The 20,427-nt window shown below is 42.6% G+C and overlaps 1 protein-coding gene across 8 annotated transcripts in view; it reads left to right on the top strand.

Annotated features, from left to right (window-relative positions):
- The first annotated feature begins 642 nt into the window (after positions 1-642).
- GPM6A (glycoprotein M6A) overlaps positions 643-20,427 on the top strand; it is a 256,966-nt gene continuing 237,181 nt past the window's right edge. For 6 of the 8 annotated variants that reach the window (XM_086380976.1, XM_086380977.1, XM_086380982.1 and 3 more), the window contains exon 1: positions 643-750. In XM_086380976.1, the coding sequence (XP_086237102.1) occupies positions 747-750 (4 nt within the window). In that variant the 5' untranslated portion in view covers positions 643-746. Of the gene's footprint in view, positions 751-950; positions 1,207-20,427 lie in introns of those variants that run through there. The other 2 variants (XM_086380983.1, XM_086380984.1) reach the window with 2 other exon arrangements.

The raw sequence follows: 20,427 nt of genomic DNA, 5'->3' as shown, positions 1-20,427 counted from the left end.
AATTAGGAAACTGAGTCCCCTTGTATTAGTAGTAGAGCAGGAATCACCACCTAGTCCTCCCAGTTGGCAAGCCCAGTGCTTTTCCAGCAGCATCTACTGCTTCTTGTACTGAGTCATTTATTTTCCAGGTGACTTTTGCATATTGTGATGTGTGTGTGGCGTGGAGGGACTTTATAGCCTTGCCAGGTTATAGAAACAAACATAGAAGAAAGAAGAGAGATATAAATTCATGGGAGAATTTTCTCTTCCTGTTACCTTAACATTGTTATTAAGGGAAAACTAGTATATTGAAAGCAAGAGAAGATTTTTAGGGAAATTATCCTATCAAACTCCTCTGGAATCAGCTTTCCTGGTTAGGGTTTCCAGGTTACGGGTTATGATCTTGGCTACCAGGTCATTCGTGTGCCCTAAGACGGGGCGAGTGTGTAATGTGTATTCAACGTATTGCAGGGAGAGGTGTTTGCAAGTGGCCGGCCAAGTGGACGTGATCAGGGCGGGAAAGGGGGCCGGGGAGGGGCGCGGCGGGAACCTCGAGGCCACAGCCAGTTGTCCGCCGAGCAGGTGGGAAGAGGGAGGGGTCTGCGCGGCCGCCGGGTGCCAGGAGCCCCGGGAGCCGGCTCCGCTGGGAGGGGCGAGGCTGTCACTCGCGCGGTGCGCGGAGCAGGAGAGGCGCGCGGAGCTCTCGGGCCCGCGCTGCGTCGGCCGCCAGCACTTGGAGGGGCCGCCGGGCAGCGGGACGCGGCGCCATGGGTGAGTGTGCAGCCCGCGGGGCGCCCCGGGGCTCGGCCTCGGGAGGAAAGCGGGTGTCGGCCGGCCGGCCTGGGATTGCACACCTCCCCCCAGCAGTCTGTGGACTTTTCTCCGGGGGCCAGGCGGCGGGAACGGGGTGGCACTCGGAGGTGGGCGCCGGGGGAGGACCGCGGTCCAGAGGGGGTCGCCGCGCGTGGGCGTGACGGGGGGGTGCGCAGAGTTCGAGGCTGGGGGGCTGTTCCCACGTGCGTCCCAGGAGCAAGCTGAGACGGGGCGCGGGGAGAGGGGACTTCGCGCAACTTCCACTTGCACGGGTTTGCGTGCGGGAAGGCACCGGGGCAGGGCGAGGAGGGACACTTTCCAGCCTCCGCCTCCATCGAGTGCCATCGTTGAGTAAAAGGCTGCAAGTTGAGGCTGAAGGCTGACCTGCCTCGGGGTGAGACGGGCCAGTGGGAGGTGGGTGCGACCCGGTCCGTGTCCCAGGGTGCTGGGGTGCGCGCGCGCCGCTCCGCTCAAGTTTCTAGACCGAGTGCCCCCCGCCCCCGCTTCCGCTTTGGAGTTTAGGGGCGGCACTTGGGTGCGAGTGGCTGGGGTCGGGGAACTCGGTGCGGGGACCGGTGCCCGAGGAGGTGGCGTCCCGGGAGAAGAGCTCGGAGCCGCGCGCAGGGGGCGGAGGCCTGGAACCATGCATCCCGCAGGCGCGGTCCGAGGAGCCGCCGGCGCGGCCGCTTTTCGTGCTGATTAGGGATCGGCGGGCAGCCCGGACTGACCCTTCAGTGCCAGTGTTCTCGTTTCTTTTCGGCCAAGTCCATTATGCCCCTCCCCCGGCCTCTCCCTTGTCCTTTGTTGTGAGGGATTTCTTCCAGAGTGAAGGAGGCCTTGGGGATTGACGTGCTCGGGTGGAAATTCCTAAGTTCCCACAGGCTCGAGGGGTAGGGGGTGCTCTGACTGCTAATCGGTGGAGTTTATAGACGCTGGCCAGCTTGGAAGAAAGGAGGACAGAGAAAGCTGAGGACATTTTTGCCTATGAATGTTAATTGTGGTCAAGACATTCATAGTCTGTTGCATGACTTTGGAAAAGTTTTAAAAAGTCCTTTTTTTAAGGGCCTGTGAATAAACTCGTCTTGCAAATGATCTGCAGCATGAGCTGTCTTTAAAAAGTTTTCTGAAACAGAAGGAAAATGTTCCGTTTAAAAGGGAAAGATAAAACACTTTTTCCCCCAAGCATGGCAGAATGAGTTTCAGGCTCTTTCTTTTGTTGTACATGGTCATATAAACTCCTGTTAGAATAACACATAGAGGGGAAAAGCTCTCATAAATGGAAAAACCAACATAATTGACTTTCAGTGAAGTAATCTGTTCACTTCACTGAAAGCATTTAAAGATGCTATTTTGTATACTGCCTAAAGTCTCCAGGAAGAGTGACCTTAAGCTTGAGTGGACTATCTATCCAAGGGTAAGGTGCACATAATTTTGAAGTTAATTATTTCCCCAGCTTGCATTTCCAAACTATAATGAAGACGGTAGGTCTTGGCTTTTACCTCAACAAATTAGACAGGATCTCAGGTTACAGGCGGAGAAGGCAATGGCATCCCACTCCAGTACTCTTGTCTAGAAAATCCTATGGACAGAGGAGCCTGGTAGGCTGCAGTCCATGGGGTCAATAAGAGTCTGATACAACTGAGCGACTTCACTTTCACTTTTCACTTTCATGCATTGGAGAAGGAAATGGCAACCCACTCCAGTGTTCTTGCCTGGAGAGTCCCAAAGACGGGGGAGCCTGGTGGGCTGCCATCTATGGGGTCGCACAGAGTCGGACACGACTGAAGTGACTTAGCAGCAGCAGCAGGTTACAGGAGAGTGTTCTGGAGAGGAGGTGGGGTTAGCCCCTGAACCCCTCTGATCAGACTGAGTTTGATCTCTGACTCTTAGAACTTCTCTATCCTACCTGTAAACTGACAGCTGAAATTTGTCTGTTCCTTTCTGTGCCATAAATGGACTGCATTTTCTTATTGTGACTGAGGTCACTAAAAGCTCATGGAGCTGTCAGATGGCTAGTAGGAGAGAGTGGGTTGAGGAAGCCGGTGAGAACCCAGCAGGCCGGGTGGTAGAGGAAAGGACAAATGGGTGGTCTGGGAGTGAGGGTCTGAGGCCAGAGATCAGGACAGAGACCCAGACACGCAGTCCACACATAGCAAGAGCCCTGGAAGGAGGGGCGGGCAGCATGAGAGAAGGAAGGAAGGAAGGAAATCTGTGCAGAAATGAGAGAGAAAACACTTGGTCACTTCAGGTCATCTTTCTCCTCATCTTTTAATTCACTTGTGAAAAGCACAGAACTTCATTACTTAGCACTTCTTTTATTTAGAAGTAGTAGGGGGGTGAGGATTTAGCATTGGAGTCCAAATTGCTAGGATAAGGGGGAAAGCAGTGTAGCTGAATGCCTGACTGTGCCAGCAGGGTAAGTCCATCTTTTACTGGTGTCATGACAACTGAAATGTATCATTTCAAGAGAGGAAGACGGTGCTGTGGGGGTGAATATAGCCATCAATTCTTGCTTGACTCAGAAGAAGAAACCCATGCTCTAGCATCATGGAAGAATGAAAGTAATTGGTTAATCAAAATATTCTGAATAATTGATAGTTATCATATTTATAATGCACAAGGCTGTTTCTCAAAAAAACCCCACATTATTTGCTAAGCAGGCAAATTGAGATTTGGTATCCCTTGCTTTCTTCTTTTATTTTATTTTCTCAGTGATGCCTTCAGCTTTTCAAGGTATGCAGTGGGCTTCCTCTCTGCCCCCAAGTTTTGCTCTGCACAAAAGATATGATGAAATATTTCATACTGAAAAAGTATGGGACTAACTCATCACTAAGAATATTTATTTTTTAGCTGCAAGGTTGGCTTGAACCTGCACAGTCACTAATTATGAAATTGCAGGCTCTGGTGTGAGACAGGTGGGGGAATATTTTAAATTTCTCCTCTCACCGCATCACTCAATGTACTTTGTTGTATTTAAAAAGTGACGTTGAACATTATACAGGAGATATTATGGGAAGTTTCATGGAGGGAGTGGCTCTGAACCTGGTGGTGCTTGAAGGGATGTGAAGGATTTGGGAAGGAGACAGGTATTCCACCTAGAGTAATGGATCCCTGAGCAGAGCTGAAAGAATTTCAGGGAGCAATAAGACACGACTGACAGAATGGATTGGCAGGATGAGACTTGATTTTGGATAGCCTTCAAAAGCAACCTGAGGAATTGAGAATGTATATAATAGGAAAGAGGAAATCATGGAATATTCTTGAGTAGAGAGGAATTGTAGTGAAATGAGTGTTGGAGGAAGACAAATTGAGCAGTGTTGCTTAAGATAAAGGATAAATTAGGGCAGAACCGGTTGTCATAGTAATCCTGAAGTGTTACGGTCCACGTCTGGTTCAGTTGCGGCGAAATAGTAGCACTAGTAGAAATGGAGAAAGAAAGATGGATGGATGATATTTCTAATGAAAAGTCTAAAATTAGGAAATTAAGTGATAAAGAGGAGGTTGAATAAGAAGCATTTTCTGGAGATTTGAAACCTTGAGGATTGGGGATATAGTAGATCCCTTGATAGAGTTTTTAAAGAATAAAACAGATGGTTTATTTTCCAGATGCTTTGGACAGAAGATAAATTTCATTTTTGAGATGTTAATTAAATGGTGATGGCTAAACATGTTAACACATATGTTAGTAAATTGGAAACATATAGTGAGAAATTAATCAGAGCACAAGAATAAGAAGGAAAATAAAGGTTAGAAGGTCACCAACCTTTGGTGAACAGTAAATCCATGTAATAAATTACCTGTTTGGAGGTGAACAGGTATGTGGAGGGCTGGTTGAGGGAAAGGGAAGGAGGATAAACATTATCTGCAGGAAGAGAAATATCAACCACATAACATGTGTCAGTGCCCTGAAATTAGAACAGTGAAGTGTGACATCTTTAACATTCAGTGTTAGATCTAGGAGTCCACAAATTTTGACAAGAGGAGAACATCAGACAGAAATATTTTGATGTCATTCAGTTTCAGTAAAAAGGATCTTGGTTAAGGATCTGAAAATTATTTGCAAATTTAAGCCAAGAATAATGACATGTGGTATCATCTCAAATTCATACTTTTTTTTCTTCAGAGAAGTATGACCCCCTAGAGGTAGTTATGAACAAGGTACAGAGAGGCAGGATTTGAAGTCGGAGAAGCAAATGATCATCTTTAGGTGGATTATGCAGACGTGAGGGATCCTGTTTTCTCTTTTGTTTGATGAAGGGTCATTCATGATTCTATACATTTGTGTAGCTCAGATCTTGATTTAGTAATAATTAATAAAAACATGTAAAAAGATAAGCTTGAGCTATTTCCATGAAACAAACCAAGAATATTTTAAAGGTGCTAAACTACTAGTTGAAACTTTTTAAGGGTCAGTTGGCCTCTAGTATATTACATGGTTTGCTGTGCTAAGTCGCTTCAGTCATGTCCAGCTCTTTGCGACCCTATGGACTGTAGCCCACCAGAGGAGCCCAGAGGACTGTAGGCTCCTCTGTCCATGGGATTTCCCAGGCAGGAATTCTGGAGTGGGTTGCCCTGCCCTCCTCCAGGGGATCTTCCCAACCCAGGGATTGAACCTGTGACTCTTATGTCTCCTGCATTGACAGGTGGGTTCTTTGCCATTAGTGCCACCTGGGACTCCAATACTTTGGCCATCTGATGCGAAGAACTGACTCAGTGGAAAAGACCCTGATGCTGGGAAAGATTGAAGGTGGGAGGAGAAGGGGACGACAGAGGATGAGATGGTTGGATGGCATCACTGACTCAGTGGACATGGGTTTGAATAAACTCTGGACAGGGAGGCCTGGTGTGCTACAGTCCATAGGGTCACAAAGAGTTGGACACAACTGAGAGACTGAACTGAACCATCTGGGAAGCCCTCTAGTATGTTATATGCTCTAGAAAATTATAAAAGTTTGATCCTGAGCAGAGAAAGATTGATATTTTGGTTATCTTTGCTGCATACCATGTATCCTTATAACTAGTGAATTAAAACAATTAGTTATTATCCCTTATGGTTCTGTGGACTTTACTGCTGAGCAGTTCTTATTTGAGGTCTCCTGCCTTGCAGTTCAGTATATGCTGAGGGTCAGGCATCTGAAGACTTGGGCTGGTCGCTTAAAGTGGCTCCCACCTGTAGCTGACGGTGGATGCTGGCTACTGGTTGGGAGTTCAGGTGGGGCTGCCTGCAAGTGGCTTGGACTTTTTGCAGCATGGTGGCTGGGTTCCAAGTGGGTACATCCCTAGAAAAGTGTTCTAGGAAAAAACCCAGGCAGAAGTTGCAAGACCTCTTATAAGCTAGAACATCGTAGGTTCCATAGCGCCACTTCTGCTGCATGCTAATGCTCACAGAAATCATTGGGGATAGTCAGAGTCAAGGGAGGAGCATGCCTATTCAAGGAGAGAAGGAACTGAGGGAGCCAGCTGCTTGAGCTCATTCCTAAAAGAGATGCCTGGTAAACGTGTTTCACAATAGAGACATCATCAGGTTGACCTCTGAAAATTTGATGTTTTATTAAAAAATTTTTTTAATTGGAGGATAATTACTTTACAATATTATGTTGATTTCTGCCATATATCATCATGAATCGGCGATAGGTGTACATATACCTCCTCCCTCTTGAATTTCCCTCCCACTTCCCACCCCATCAGACTGTCACAGAGCACCAGGTTTGAGTTCCCTGTGTCATACAGCAAATGTCTGAAACACATATGATAAAGGATCGATACTTCCGTGAGAACTGTAAAGACGTCCAGATAGTCACACTAGTTTCACAGGAAAACATTTGAACGTGGAAATTCATGCCTGGGTGGAAGTGTGTTAGTGAAGTGCTGGGGTAAGCTCTGCTCAGAATAATTTCAAATATAATCAGCTGGTATTTCTTTATTTTAATTTCAATTTGAAGTTTCTAAGGCTATTGTAAATTACTGTTTATTTTACTTAAGTTTGAGTTTGTCATAAATTGAAATGTATAAATCCTTTATTCAATATCTTCTTGTCACACTAAACTAAATGTTTTGTAGTGAACAGTTCAGAAGATTGCTTTATTTTTCAAGAATGTGTTGACTGTATGAAATACGCAGTTGGTATGGTACAACTAAAAATAAGTGTAGTCTTAACTATCACTTTTTTTGAAAGATACGTTTCTAAATTAAATATGTAACTTTCAGTTTATTAAAACTTTAAGTGTAAGTCTCATTTTACTATTTTTAATTGGAAAGAGAGCTGACATTTATGGTTACAAAAATATAGGTCTTTCTCCTTAGATGATTGAAAAACAAAGAAAAAATAGGGTAAAGGAGATGGGTTTAAAGTCAAGGACAGAATTAGTTCCAACCTAGAAACTTAGAGGCCTTAAAAAAGAATTAGATTCTGATGGTTGCAACCTGACTGATTTGAGGTCATTCTATTTTCGACTGTTTGACAAGAGGTGAGGGAATGAGGATAGATAATCCGAAGCCACATACTCTGTGCCCAGGACTCATGACATGGCAGACAGACAGAACTACATCTCAACAGGAGATAAAGGCCTGACCTATATAACCGATAGGACTGGAAGAGTGCCTGAGGAGTTCAGAAGGTAAGATGACATGGAATTAAATTCTTCTTTACTTTGTTAAGACAACCTAAAGTCAGAATAGTCACTCATTACTTTCTCTACAATATTTGAGATAACCCAAACTATATAATGGAGAAGGCAATGGCACCCCACTGCAGTACTCTTGCCTGGAAAATCCCATGGAAGGAGGACCCTGGTGGGCTGCAGTCCATGGGGTCGCTAAGAGTCGGACACGACTGAGCGACTTCAATTTCACTTTTCACTTTCATGCATTGGGGAAGGAAATGGCAACCCACTCCAGTGTTCTTGCCTGGAGAATCCCAGGGACGGCAGAGCCTGGTGGGCTGCCGTCTCTGGGGTCGTGCAGAGTCGGACACAACTGAAGCGACTTAGCAGCAGCAGCAGCAGCAAACTATGTAATGATAGCAAAATCACTATCTCTGGCTGTTTCTGTAAGACATCTTGTTCTAGAGCCTCTAAGGCTATTGTCTGAATAGAATAACTTGGAGAATATGCTAAGTACCGGTTTGTGGGTCCCACTGGCAAGATTTGAGATCAGAAAGTTTGGGCTTGAGAGGTGGACCTGCAGTTCTCACATGAGGTTCAACCAGCGTTGAGGATGAAGCCTGGGACATGCCTGGAGAACTAGCTCTTCCAGAAGCTTCCATCCCCCATCAAGCTAGCTGAGCCCCGTGCTGCTGCCTCTCCTCACCTGGGCCTTGCTGAGACTTAGCCTAAGTCTCTGTTGAGCTCCTCTGCCATCTTACCAGTCACGTCTTAGCCTGTTGATGGACGGTGCTCTCCAGTTTACAGTAACTCTCCCACAGAAAATTACTGATGATTTCCTGTCTCGGGGTTTCAAGCGTTACATATGTGCCCATAAATCTGGCTCCGTGTGCTCAAGGGTCAGCTCTGTCCACCCAGCCGCCCCTTGCAGGCTTCAGTCTCAATGCCTGCAAAATGGAATTCCTCCTTCCTGAGTCTGACTGGTTCCCTCCTCTCTTCCTTTGCCCTCTTCCTTCTCTTTGTTTTTCTTGATGACTCCAGTATGCCTGGCCTTGTTGAGCGGATGTCATCACACATCTGAATGCCCACACTGTCTCATCCTATGTCCTTACCCGCTCCAGCCTGGATGTTGGTGGTTTTCCCATTGCCAGTCACCTCGCCTCCTTGGTCTCCTCCCAAATCACCCCACGTGATGATCCAAACAACCCATGCCAGCACAGTTCTTCTTGCCCCACTGGTCCTCTCCAGCTTCACCTCCCTCTATCATCTATCATGCATTGTATCCTTAACCATCTTATGGAAAAACTTGAATGCACTGTTTGGCCAATCTAATGATACACAGTAACATATTTATTTTATGGACATTTTCTGTTATTGAGATAAGTCAGCTGTCTGCTTCAGTCTAAATTTGAAGCACAAATAACGAATGTTGGATAGTAAGGGGATTTTCTGCAGTCCTGCTTCAGGTTTTCTATGAAACAGTACAAAAAGAACAAAAATTCATAATGAGATGCTACATATATGTGTGACAAAGATCCATTATTGTCACGGTTTGATAGATTCTTTCCTTCCTAAAGAAAAATTTACAAAGAAGAATATAATTTTGTTTGTTAATTATAGATGAGAAATTAAACTCAGGGCGAGAAGTCTGTAAAGAAGAAAAATCCAGAGCAACTATTAATATAAGTGCACAATTTTTAAGTAATTGGTTCCTTAGGTATAAATGAAGTAGAGATCACTACTTAGTGTTATTATTTAGTTTCAACCATTTCTCAGCATTACCTTAATAAAATCCCTTTTATATAACATGATACCTACATCCTGTTTAACTGGGAGGTAGGTAAAGTGATAACTAAACTCAAAGGAGGTAAAACAATTTAAAAATACCAATGAAAATCAGAAGATTGCTTTTTGGCAGGAAAGCTATGACAAACCTAGACAGTGTATTAAAAAGCAAAGACATCACTTTGCTGACAAAGCTCTGTATAGTCTAGGCTATGGTCTTTCTCAAAGTCATGTACGGATGTGAGAGCTGGACCATAAAGAAGGCTGAGTGACAAAGAGTTGATGCTTTTGAACTGTGGTGCTAGAGAGTCCCTTGGACTGCAAGGAGATCAAACCAGTCCATCTTAAAGGAAATCTACCCTGAATGTTCATTAGAAAGACTGATGCTGAAGCTGAAGCTCCAATACCTTGGCCATCTGATGCAAAGAGCTGACTCTTTGGAAAAGACCCTGATGCTGGGAAAGATTGAGGGCAGGAGGAGAAGGAGGTGACAGAGGATGAGATGGTTGGATGGCATCACCGATTCAATGGACATGAACTTGGGCAAACTCTGGGAGATGGTGAGGTACAGGGAAGCCTGGAGTGCTGCAGTCCATGGAGTTGGAAAGAGTTGGACATGATTTGGCGACTGAACGACAACAGCCTCATCGCCTCATATTAAAATCATCATTATCACAGAATCATTGTACCTAAGGCCACCAACACTTCCATAGTAAAATAATGCTCTATATTATATACTTGAAGTTATTAGACAGTAGATCTTAAGCTTGTCACCATGGAAAAAGAGGTAACTTTGTGAGGTGATGGATGTGTTAATTAACTTAATCATGGTCATCATTCACAATGTTTATCTATATCACCATGTTAAATACACACACACACACATATGTATACACAAGTTTGTCAATTATACCTCATCAAAGCTGAAAAAATTTAAGAAGGTAAAAAACTAAAAAGAGTACTCCTTTCAAAACAAGCAGCCTCTTAAGTGTGTTTTAATATTGATTGGACCAAGCATGCTCACCTTTCTACATATCATGACAGCGAAAGATGCATGAAGCCCAGATTCTCATTTCTGCTCCAAAAGTACTTGTATATCAATTGGGAGATACAAAAGTCACACGCGTAGAAAACCATCTGAGAATTTGAGAAAATTAGATAATGGAGATCTAGACTAATGTAATGATTGCTAAAGCCGTCGGTCCAGAATGGGAGAGACCCATGGAGGCTGCATTCATCCAGGGAGGTTTTCTGAATGCGGACCGTGAAGGGAATCTGGGCGTGTGTGATTCTGTCAGAACGAGGGGTGGAGGTGTGGCCAGAACCAAGGAGGTGGGCTGAGCGTGCTCGGGGCCCACCTGAGTCTGCTTCCCCGCTCCGGCTCTCTGTTATGAATTTTTCCACCTCCCCCCATGACCTCTGGACTGGGACATGGGGTGCTACCCTCATGGAAGTCTGCCTCTTTGAAGTTCAGGCTATTTGTCTGCTTCGCTTTCTGACTGACCGCTGCAGCTGCCTGACTTCCTGCCACTCCTGTTCCTTTGTAGAACACGTCGTCAGCTCTTCTGTGATGTCCCCCCAGATCTCATGAGTGTTTTTGACCCTTTCGGGATTAGTCATTTCCGCCCTCCCCACCCTCCCTTGACGCGGGTTCTCATAACTCACCCCTGGATTTTGTTGTTAAGTGGGATTTGCTGAGCGTCTAAATTAAAACCAGTCTTGCTGTAGCACCAGTAACAATGCACAGCTTCCATTGTGTGATTGCCATTGTGCCCCTGAGGGCTTCCGATCATGTAGGACACCTGAGAATGGTGCCCGGCAGTGGGCAAAGCAGGGTCTGCTGGTCACAGCATCTTACCCTCTGCCTCTCACTCTGGTACTCTACCTCTAAACCCACTCATTGTCCTCTGAGCCCTGGCTACCTCATTTGATTTCCCTCTGTGCTAGCCCATCATTGTTGTTGAGTCGCTAAGTTGTGTCTGACTCTGTGACTTCATGGACTGTAACACACCAGGCTCCTCTGTCCTCCACTATCTCCAGGAGTTTGCTCAAATTTATGTCCATCGAGTCAGTGGTGTTATCTAACCATCTCATCCTCTGCTGCCCCCTTCTTCTTTTGCCTTCAGTCTTTCCCAAGCGTCAGTGTCTTTTCCAGGGAGTTGATTCTTCACATCAGGTGCCCAAAGTATTGGAGCTTCAGCTTTAGCATAAGCATCATTAGTCCCCTTCCATTGAGTCATGGCCCAGAGCCCCAAGCACCCTTTTGCAAATGTTCTTTTGTCCAAGAACCTGGATCACTGCAGCACAGGCAGAAGTCTTCATATAAGGATTGAGAAAATGGTTCTAACGCAAGAGCGTGCAACTATAGCCTTTCAGCCAGGGAGTGATAGGGAAATTATCAGATTTAGTTACAGATGTAGCAGAAAGGAAGGAATCAGAAGAGAGAATGAGAAGAGAAACTTGCTGTTAGAATACCAACCGGAAGGTAGTCTTCTGATGAGAGAGAGAACGAAGCCATCAAGAACAAACAATAACAAACTGAAAATATTCTCAATTCAGACAATTGCTAATGAACGAAACTGCATATATCCCACATCAATAAGTATGAGGATGATCTGGTATGACTTAGGTCAACCCAAGGGATTCAGGATTGCTGTGCGGATCTACCTGTCCAGAGAAATGCTACCTGTTAGTTCCTGCTACCCAGGTGGTCCTCCCTAGAAACTGTGCAAGATGGCAAACTTTCTGGATGAAAGAGTGTTTTACTAAGAGTGTGCAGTTGGCGTCCCTCCCAAAAAACAGAACCATAAAACAAGCTCTTAAGATCCAATTTCCCATTGAATGTGTGATATAATCAGACATTTATAAAAATTTGACTCAGAGATGTTAGGACATCCACTTAATTATGAATGAAATAATTCAATGTATTTATTTACAGATTATAACTTAGTGGACAATTATACTATTCAAATTCAGTTGAAAATTAAAAATTTGAAACTTTTGATATCAAAGAATGTGATATAGTTAAGTAATGAGAGGATTTAGTAGTTATTTAAACCCTTAATTATTTAGCATTATGCAATATTGTCTCCTTTTTTCATATCTTTATACTTATTGTGCATGATATGAGATGAAGGGCAGAGAAGAAAGATCCTTTTTCTTAACACCTTAAGTTTCACGTTCTGATCTGCAGGTCGCCCTAATTCTGGGCCTTTTTTCTGTTTCCTTTCTTTTTTTTTGCCACTCTGTTTTTTCCTTTTTTTTTTGCTTTACTTTGGCTTTTAAAGTTCAAAATGATGAATCTTTTTTATTATTTTAAAACGTTATTTATTTTATTTTTAATTTTTGTTGATGTATTGTTGCTTTACAATGTTGTGTTAGTTTCTACTGTACAGCAAAGTGAATCAGCCACAGATGTACATATATCCCCTCCCTTTGAATCTTTGAAGAAGACTATATCCTTGGGGTTGAAAGACTCATTCAGTTCTCTCCCATCTTCTGTGTAAGGGACTGACCCAAAGCAACATAGTTAAAATGAAACACTATATAATTAAAGAGTTCTGGATAGGCGAATTTCCAAAGACTAATTGGGTATCTGTACGGACGTCTTTTCATTTTCCACTGTGGCTTTCTCCATATGTGGGGCTCCACGCGGGCGAAGCTCTGGGTGCAGGTGTGTTCAGGCAGTGTGTCTCTCCCTCTGACTGCTCAGAAGCACCAGCAGACTTGACCCTGATCCTTCAGTTCCTGCGCCGACGGCAGAATCGAGGTGCAAGTATCTGTCTGCTCTCAGGTCCAGCCGGTCCTTCTGTTTTCTTGGTCACTGGCTTGCTTCTTCCGTCCCAGTGGCTGTAGCTCACTGTTTGTTTACTGGGTGTTCAGTATGAGAAAACATCTCGTCTTTGATCATTGACAACAGATTAGAGCAGTGAGCATGCCCATCACGGCACATTGGGTTTAATCTTTGGCTGTTAGGCTCTTGGCTAGTCTGCTGCACTTTACTGTCTTGAAAGTTTGAGAAATCTGAATGCTTTGTTGGTTGTTGTTTTCCTATTCTTATTAACACTTGCCAAACCTTTTGTCATGCAGCTTTAGAACCATGACAGCTTCTAGGTCAAATTTCAGTTTTGATCCCTGCATCTTTAGAAGTAGAACTAAGAACTAAAATAGCCATTTCCTCCCAGTGATTGCCATGGGTGCTGATTAAGCTGCATGCTGGTGGTAGGAGTCATAGCAACAAGTCCTGCTTACTATCTTTTAAGAATCTCAATTAAGTTTCTTTAGTCTTTGAATATCTAACTACAGAAAAGTTTAATTTCCTAGGGAAAATAAATATATTCTTTTCTTGGAGAACAACACCATAGAGTTAATTAAGCATTCCTTTCCAAGGTTTATTTGGATACTAAGCTTGAAATTATTTGCACTCCTTTTTTCCCCATTTTTTTTCTTCCAGCTTTCATAATTAGGCTTTCAGTGGACTTAATCTTTTAATTTTAAAATGATTAAGTGCCAAGTTGTTGGGTACCATTGCTTGGGTTACAAAGATAAACATATCCAGCAATAACAAGAAGTTCATTGAACTTGCTACAATGACAGCAAATACTCGGGTTTTATTTTCAACAAAGACTCAGGATATTTTGCACTTGACCGTGCTATCTTGAGAAGAGCTATAATTATTTTATTTTTCTGGGGAAAGGTAGATTTGGTGAGTAATTAATTTTTGGTATTAAATTCTACTATGACATAAAATATGAATAGATAATTTTTTTCTTTTTTCACAAGTCATATATATTTGTAATTTCTCCTGACATAAGGACTCTTTTAGAGGCATATAAGTTTAAACTTCTCCCAAATGGGTTAACGGTGAGGAAAAAAGTTTATGTTATTTTACTTTTGAAATCAACTTGAATAGAATTTTTTATTCTCCAATTCATTAATTTCTAAGTAAATCTGAATAAATAAACTTTCATGGCAAATTCATGGCACTATTTTGCATTTTTTGATTTAGAGAAGTCTGTTTTTAGTTCCTGGAGTCACTGCTTTGGAAAGGTGATCTGAACTCCCTGAGCTTCAGTTAGTTATTTTATTTGTTATTTGTACACACAATAATAATACCCTGGACTACCTGAAGTTCAGAAGAATAAATGACACAATCTATTAAAAATCTATTAAAATAAAGGGCTTCCCTAGTGGCTCAGTGGTAAAGAATCTGCCTGCTAATGCAGGGGACACGGGTTTGATCCCTGGTCAGGAAGATCCCCTGGAGAAGGAAATGGCAACTCACTCCAGTATTCTTGATTGGGAAATCCAGGGACAGAGGAACCTGGCAGGCTACAGTCCATGGGGTCACAAAAGAGTCAGACAGGACTGAGTGACTCAACAACAACAACAACATATTAAAATAATTTAACAATGTCAGACTAAGAGATAATACTCAATACATATAAACATATGTGAGTGTGTACATACACACATATAAACCAAACTGTAAAAGTAAGTTTGTCTTACTAAGTCTTCAGTCGTAATTTTTTTAAGTCTATCATACAGGAAACTGTGGATGAAAGGAAGTGAAAGTCAAAGTTGCTCAGTCATGTCCGACCCCGTGGACTGAATTCTCCAGGCCAGAATACTGTAGTGGGTAGCCTGTCCCTTCCCCATCGGATCTTCCCAACGCAGGAATCGAACCAGAGTCTCCTGCATTGCAGGAGAATTATTTACCAACTGACCTATCAGGGAAGCCCTTGGTGCTTATTTTTCAAAACCAACGCACAGTGTAGTCATGTGTTTTCTTAGGGATAAACTGATTAGCTATGGCTTTTATGGCTAGGACATAGTATTAGGAATAAGCTAGAGTAAAGATTAAGACATTGCTCAAAAGATGTCTAGGGATGATCTTAAAAATCAGAACATATGAAGTCCATCTGTATAGAATGCATTCATCAAGCAAATTTTAGACCCCTCATTCCAAGATATTATTAAAGAGCAATAAGGCTTTTAATGTTTATTTTAAATTCAAAGCATTGCAGTAAGTTGCTTATTTTATTTAATAACATTTAGCACTCTCAAGAGAGAATACTAAATAAAATACTACAAACACTTGGTTTTATGTGGTTATTTTTTATTATGTAGGAATATTGAAGATATGAAAATTTTCTCAATTCATGGTTGAACTTTCCATTATTAGCACATTCTGATTATTATAATACAGTTCAGTTCAGTCGTGTCTGACTCTTTGTGACCCCATGAATTGCAGCATGCCAGGCCTCCCTGTCCATCACCAACTCCCGGAGTTCACTCAGACTCATGTCCATCGAGTCATTGATGCCATCCAGCCATCTCATCCTCTGTCGTCCCCTTCTCCTCCTGCCCCCAATCCTTCCCAGCATCAGAGTCTTTTCCAATGAATCAACTCTTGGCATGAGGTGGCCAAAGTACTGGAGTTTCAGCTTTAGCATCATTCCTTCTAAAGAAATTCCAGGGCTGATCTCCTTCAGAATGGACTGGTTGGATCTCCTTGCAGTCCAGGGGACTCTCAAGAGTCTTCTCCAACACCACAGTTCAAAAGCATCAATTCTTTGGCGCTCAGCCTTTTTCGAAGTCCAACTTTCACATCCATACATGGCCACAGGAAAAACCATAGCCTTGACTAGACAGACCTTTGTTGGCAAAGTCATGTCATATTGTAAAGTCTAACTTTGATGAATTCTTCTGTCTCAGATGTGATTAATTTTGGTCACTAATTATTCAAGCTGTTCTAAAAATCTGTTTCTTTGATTTGTCTATCAATCATTTATCCAAAGATTATTTTAAGTATTTAAAACTGATTTCAATTAATATATTAGCATATTAGTCTTTTAGTTTGCAGAATATTTAATGATTTTTAAGGAACCAGTGGTTCATTAGGTAAATGTCCTCATATCCAACCATATTAAGGAATGCAGGAGTTTATATTTATTTTTTGAATGTTATTCAATTCTTTTTTGTTTTGTTTTGTTTAAGTCTAGGTACTTCTACTTGTTGGTTATGCAGTTTTGTAACGTGTTGGTGTTCTCTGAGCTGTAGCTTCTCATTGTGGCAGGTCTGCATTACTCGTAGGGTCACAATGATGAGAAGAAGCAGTGGGTTCTGTGTGAATGCCTAGTCCCTGACTCGTGGCAGGATTCAGTCAATGGAGCTTACTACCACATTACTTTTCTTTCTACCTGTACACAGTCAAGCCTCTGTAATAATTGGTGCTCCTTGTTGTAAAACTTTACTTACTGAGTTTGTGTGGTACATACCTCTGATTCTGGATTGCAATGTCCTACTATAACATTTGGTTTATTTAATTGCTTTCAGTGAACAAAAGGATGTTTTTGACATAAGAAACTAGTTTGAGAGACATCATATTATTAACCACAGACAGTGAGTTAGAAACTTAAGTTAAAAACCCCCAAACTGGTGAAAAACATCAGTGTAAAGTATCTTAAGATAACTTATTAAAATTGGATGACTGAATTAAAAAGTATAAATCACTGAATTTTCTAATGTGAATAGCCTGTTTTAATTCTTAGTGCATGTGAGGGCTTCAAAGCAACTGTTATCATGGTTTTGGAAAGAAACATCTTCTATTTCTAATACCTCAGTGAATGAATCAGAATCATTTTAAATTACCTCAGCACCTTTTATACAGAAATCAATTTAGTATGATTTTTGCATAGTTCATTTTCCGGATAGACAACTAATAAAGTACTAAGACTCTGTAACTCTAATTATATTACTTTATCTTTGACTAATAAATCTTTTCATTGAATAAAAGTAAACAGTAACCTAAGATCAAAGAATAAATTAACTAAATAAAAATTATTGTTTTCATGTGCAGTTTAAGAGTTTAACTATTTCTAAAGAGTTGGCTAGAAACTGATAAGAACTGAACCTCTAGAGGCATTAATGCAATGCTGAAGAGTGTGGGTTGTGATATTGTTTTTTCATTCATTTACTCACTAAATAAATATTGATTGAAAGACACTGTATACCTACTGTGTGCCCGGCGGTCTTCTAGGAGCTGAAAATATAATGATGGTGGAAGTAAACATGGTTAGTGGTATCACAGATATTCGCGAACTGATGGGGGAGAAACACAAGTAGATAATTGCAGCTCAGGCATCAATATTTGACAGAATCCAGTAAAACATAACCCTTATTTGTCACTCAAGTTTGGATGGAAGACAAATGCTCTGGGAGATGGAGCTGAAAATGTTAGTTCTTTCGCTACTGATAGTGATCTTAGAGAACAAGATCTTAGCTGGTCTCTCCAAGGGGGCATTTTATCTCAGTTTTGTGCTGGACAGACTTACTCAGATGCAAGCATCGTGGACCAGTGGCCACTTCTTAGCGCCTGTCCCACTGCTGATGTGTCGTGGAGGGGCAGAGAATTCTAGACAAGTACTCTTGCCTGGCAAATCCCATGGACGGAGGAGCCTGGTAGGCTGCAGTCCATGGGGTCGCTAAGGACTGAGTGACTTCACTTTCACTTTGTACTTTCATGCATTGGAGAAGGAAATGGCAACCCACTCCAATATTCTTGCCTGGAGAATCCCAGGGACGGCAGAGCCTGGTGGGCTGCCGTCTATGGGGTCGCACAGAGTCGGACACGACTGAAGCGACTTAGCAGCAGCAGCAGCAGCAGCAGCATGAAGGCTGAAGGTGGGGACCTGGGAGACTGTGGACTTCGGGGAGCTCAGTGTAGTAGACTGGTGTATAAAGATAGCATGAAAGGAGTGATGTCTGGAGGAAGAAGTGGGGTCCACGTGGCACAGACCTTGGGGTCATGTTGGTCCATTTCAGTTTTATTCTGACAGCAACATGGAGCCATTGAGGGTTTTAAACAGGGGTTTGACACGGTCACAGTTGCGCAGGGTGAATCTGAAAGGTACAAGACAGAATGAAGGGTCTACTCAACAGGCGGTTTTCATGCTGGAAGGCAGAGGCCACACAGCATGAGCAGGAGTGGTAAGATCTCCTGTGTGGCGCAGCTGGGAGACACTTGCTGTTCCATCTCCCTGGCCTCCTTGTAGCCATTCCATGGCTCGTTAGCACTTCCACCCAGAGGGAGGGCACAGGAGCTGAATCAGACCTTCCCAGTGTTCTTTCAGAACCACCATTCTGAGGAATGAGCAGTCATTTTTTTAAATTGCAATTAATTGTTTGGGATTAACTGAAAATTTCGTTGATTCATCCTGCCCCAAGATCTCATTAACATGTATGATTGAGTCAGAAATGATTTTAATTATTTACTTGACCCTTTTAATTGACTTATTTTTTCCTGTGATCTACTTCCCTGGTGGCTCAGAGGTAAATCTGCCTGCGATGCAGGAGACCCAGGTTTGATCTCTGGGTTGGGAAGATTCCCTAGAGAAGGCAGTCAATTCCAGTATTCTTGCCTGGAGAATTCCATGGACAGAGGAGCCTGGCAGGCTCTAGTCCACGGGGTCTCAAAGAGTTGGACACGACTGAGCAACTAACATTTTCACTTTCACTTTCTTCCCTGTGATAGTTTGTAGGTTTTCTGCCTATTTTTGATTTGATCACATCAATCACGGCTTCAGTGAAACGGGCCCTGAAAACAACAGCAGCACAAGCAGCAAAGCCATGTTCTAAGGTTCTGTGAAATTCATTTTGGGACCTCAGGGGAAGGGAAATCTTTCTTGGATCATGCAGGTTTTTCTTTTAAGACTAAACTTTTCCTCCTGGGGTAAACTTCGTTGAAATTGGATTGCTTTAGGTATGAAGACCTGGAATGGGCACTGCCTAATGGCTCAATAGTCCCAATGTTGTCTAATCTTCCTTTAAATTTTTTAAAAAAACTTTTTGCTTTATGTTGGAGTATAACCAGTGAACAATGTTGTGATAGTTTCAAGTGAACAGCGAAGGGGCTCAGCCATACAAATACATGCATCCGTTCTCCCCCAGACTCCCCTCCCATCCAGGCTGCCACATAACAGTGAGCTGCGTTCCATGTGCTGGACAGTAGCTCCTTGTTGGTTATCCATTTTAAATACAGCTAGTCAAGGCTATGGTTTTTCCAGTGGTCATGTATGGATGCGAGAGTTGGACTATGAGTCTCTGTCTGTTTTTGTGAATAAGTTCATTTGTATCATTTCATTGTAGATTCCACAGGTAAGGGATATCATAATGTTTCTCCTTCTCTGACTTACTTCACTTAATATGACAACCTCTAGCTCCATTCATGTTGCTACAATGGCATTATTTCATTCTTTTTAATGGTTGAGTAATAGTCTGTTGTATATATGTATGTACATAATCCTTGACGTAACTTTAGAAGCTTCTCTATGTATAAAGGTAAGTCCTGTTAATTTTGCTGTGATATTTCTTTCACTGTCTGTTTCTGTGCTTTACCATCATTTTGAGATGGCTGTCCACTGTTATGTACACATTTTGTCTTCACAGACATTGTATTGGTGTCATTAATAGTCAGAGATGATAGTCATGTGATAGTCCATTCATTCCACTGTGACTCAGTGTGCACTTCTGTTGAGCCTAACACTGTTTACTGCCCTCTGTACCCAAAGATGGGAGAAGGCAATGGCACCCCACTCCAGTACTGTTGCCTGGAAAATCCCATGGATGAAGGAGCCTGGTAGGCTGCAGTCCATGGGGTCGCACAGAGTTGGACACGACTGAAGCGACTTAGCAGTAGCAGCAGCAGTACCCAAAGATAATAATGTATAAGGATTATAGATATTTTTGCTCATGATATTATCAATATTAACAGAGGTAGCTGCTACCCAGCATAGAGAAGGGAATGACTCATTTTCCCTTCATTATCAATAAAGGAAACTTTGGATAAGGGTTTGAAGAATGGAAAGGAGTGTGTCAAACCACACACAAAAAAGTGAGAATAAATCAAGCAGAGGTATTAGCATAGGCTAAAAAAAGCCCAGAAACAAAGAAAATGGAAGTGTCCTGTATTTTAATTTTCCACTGTGTTATCAGGGAGCAATTTCTTTAAATATCAGATTATAGAATATAGATAGTTAGATCCTAGAGCTATGAGAGCTATAAATGTTCTTTGGAGATTGTAGTCCCAAACTACTTATTTTGTAGCATAGGGCTTGATGCCAGGAGGCTTGCCCAAAGTGATGCAGCTGATCAAAGGCAGAGCAAGGTCTTCCTGCTGTCATTCAGCCTCTAACCACACTGACTTCCCTCGTGGAGACAGGAGAAGCCTCTCTGCTGTTATCTTTGA

This window comes from Bos grunniens, chromosome 27 (genome assembly GCF_055505025.1).
Source record: "Bos grunniens cultivar Pamir isolate PY7600 chromosome 27, Bosgru_T2T1.0, whole genome shotgun sequence".
NCBI classification, from domain to species: Eukaryota; Metazoa; Chordata; class Mammalia; order Artiodactyla; family Bovidae; genus Bos; species Bos grunniens.
This window is presented reverse-complemented; position numbering and strand designations above follow the sequence as displayed.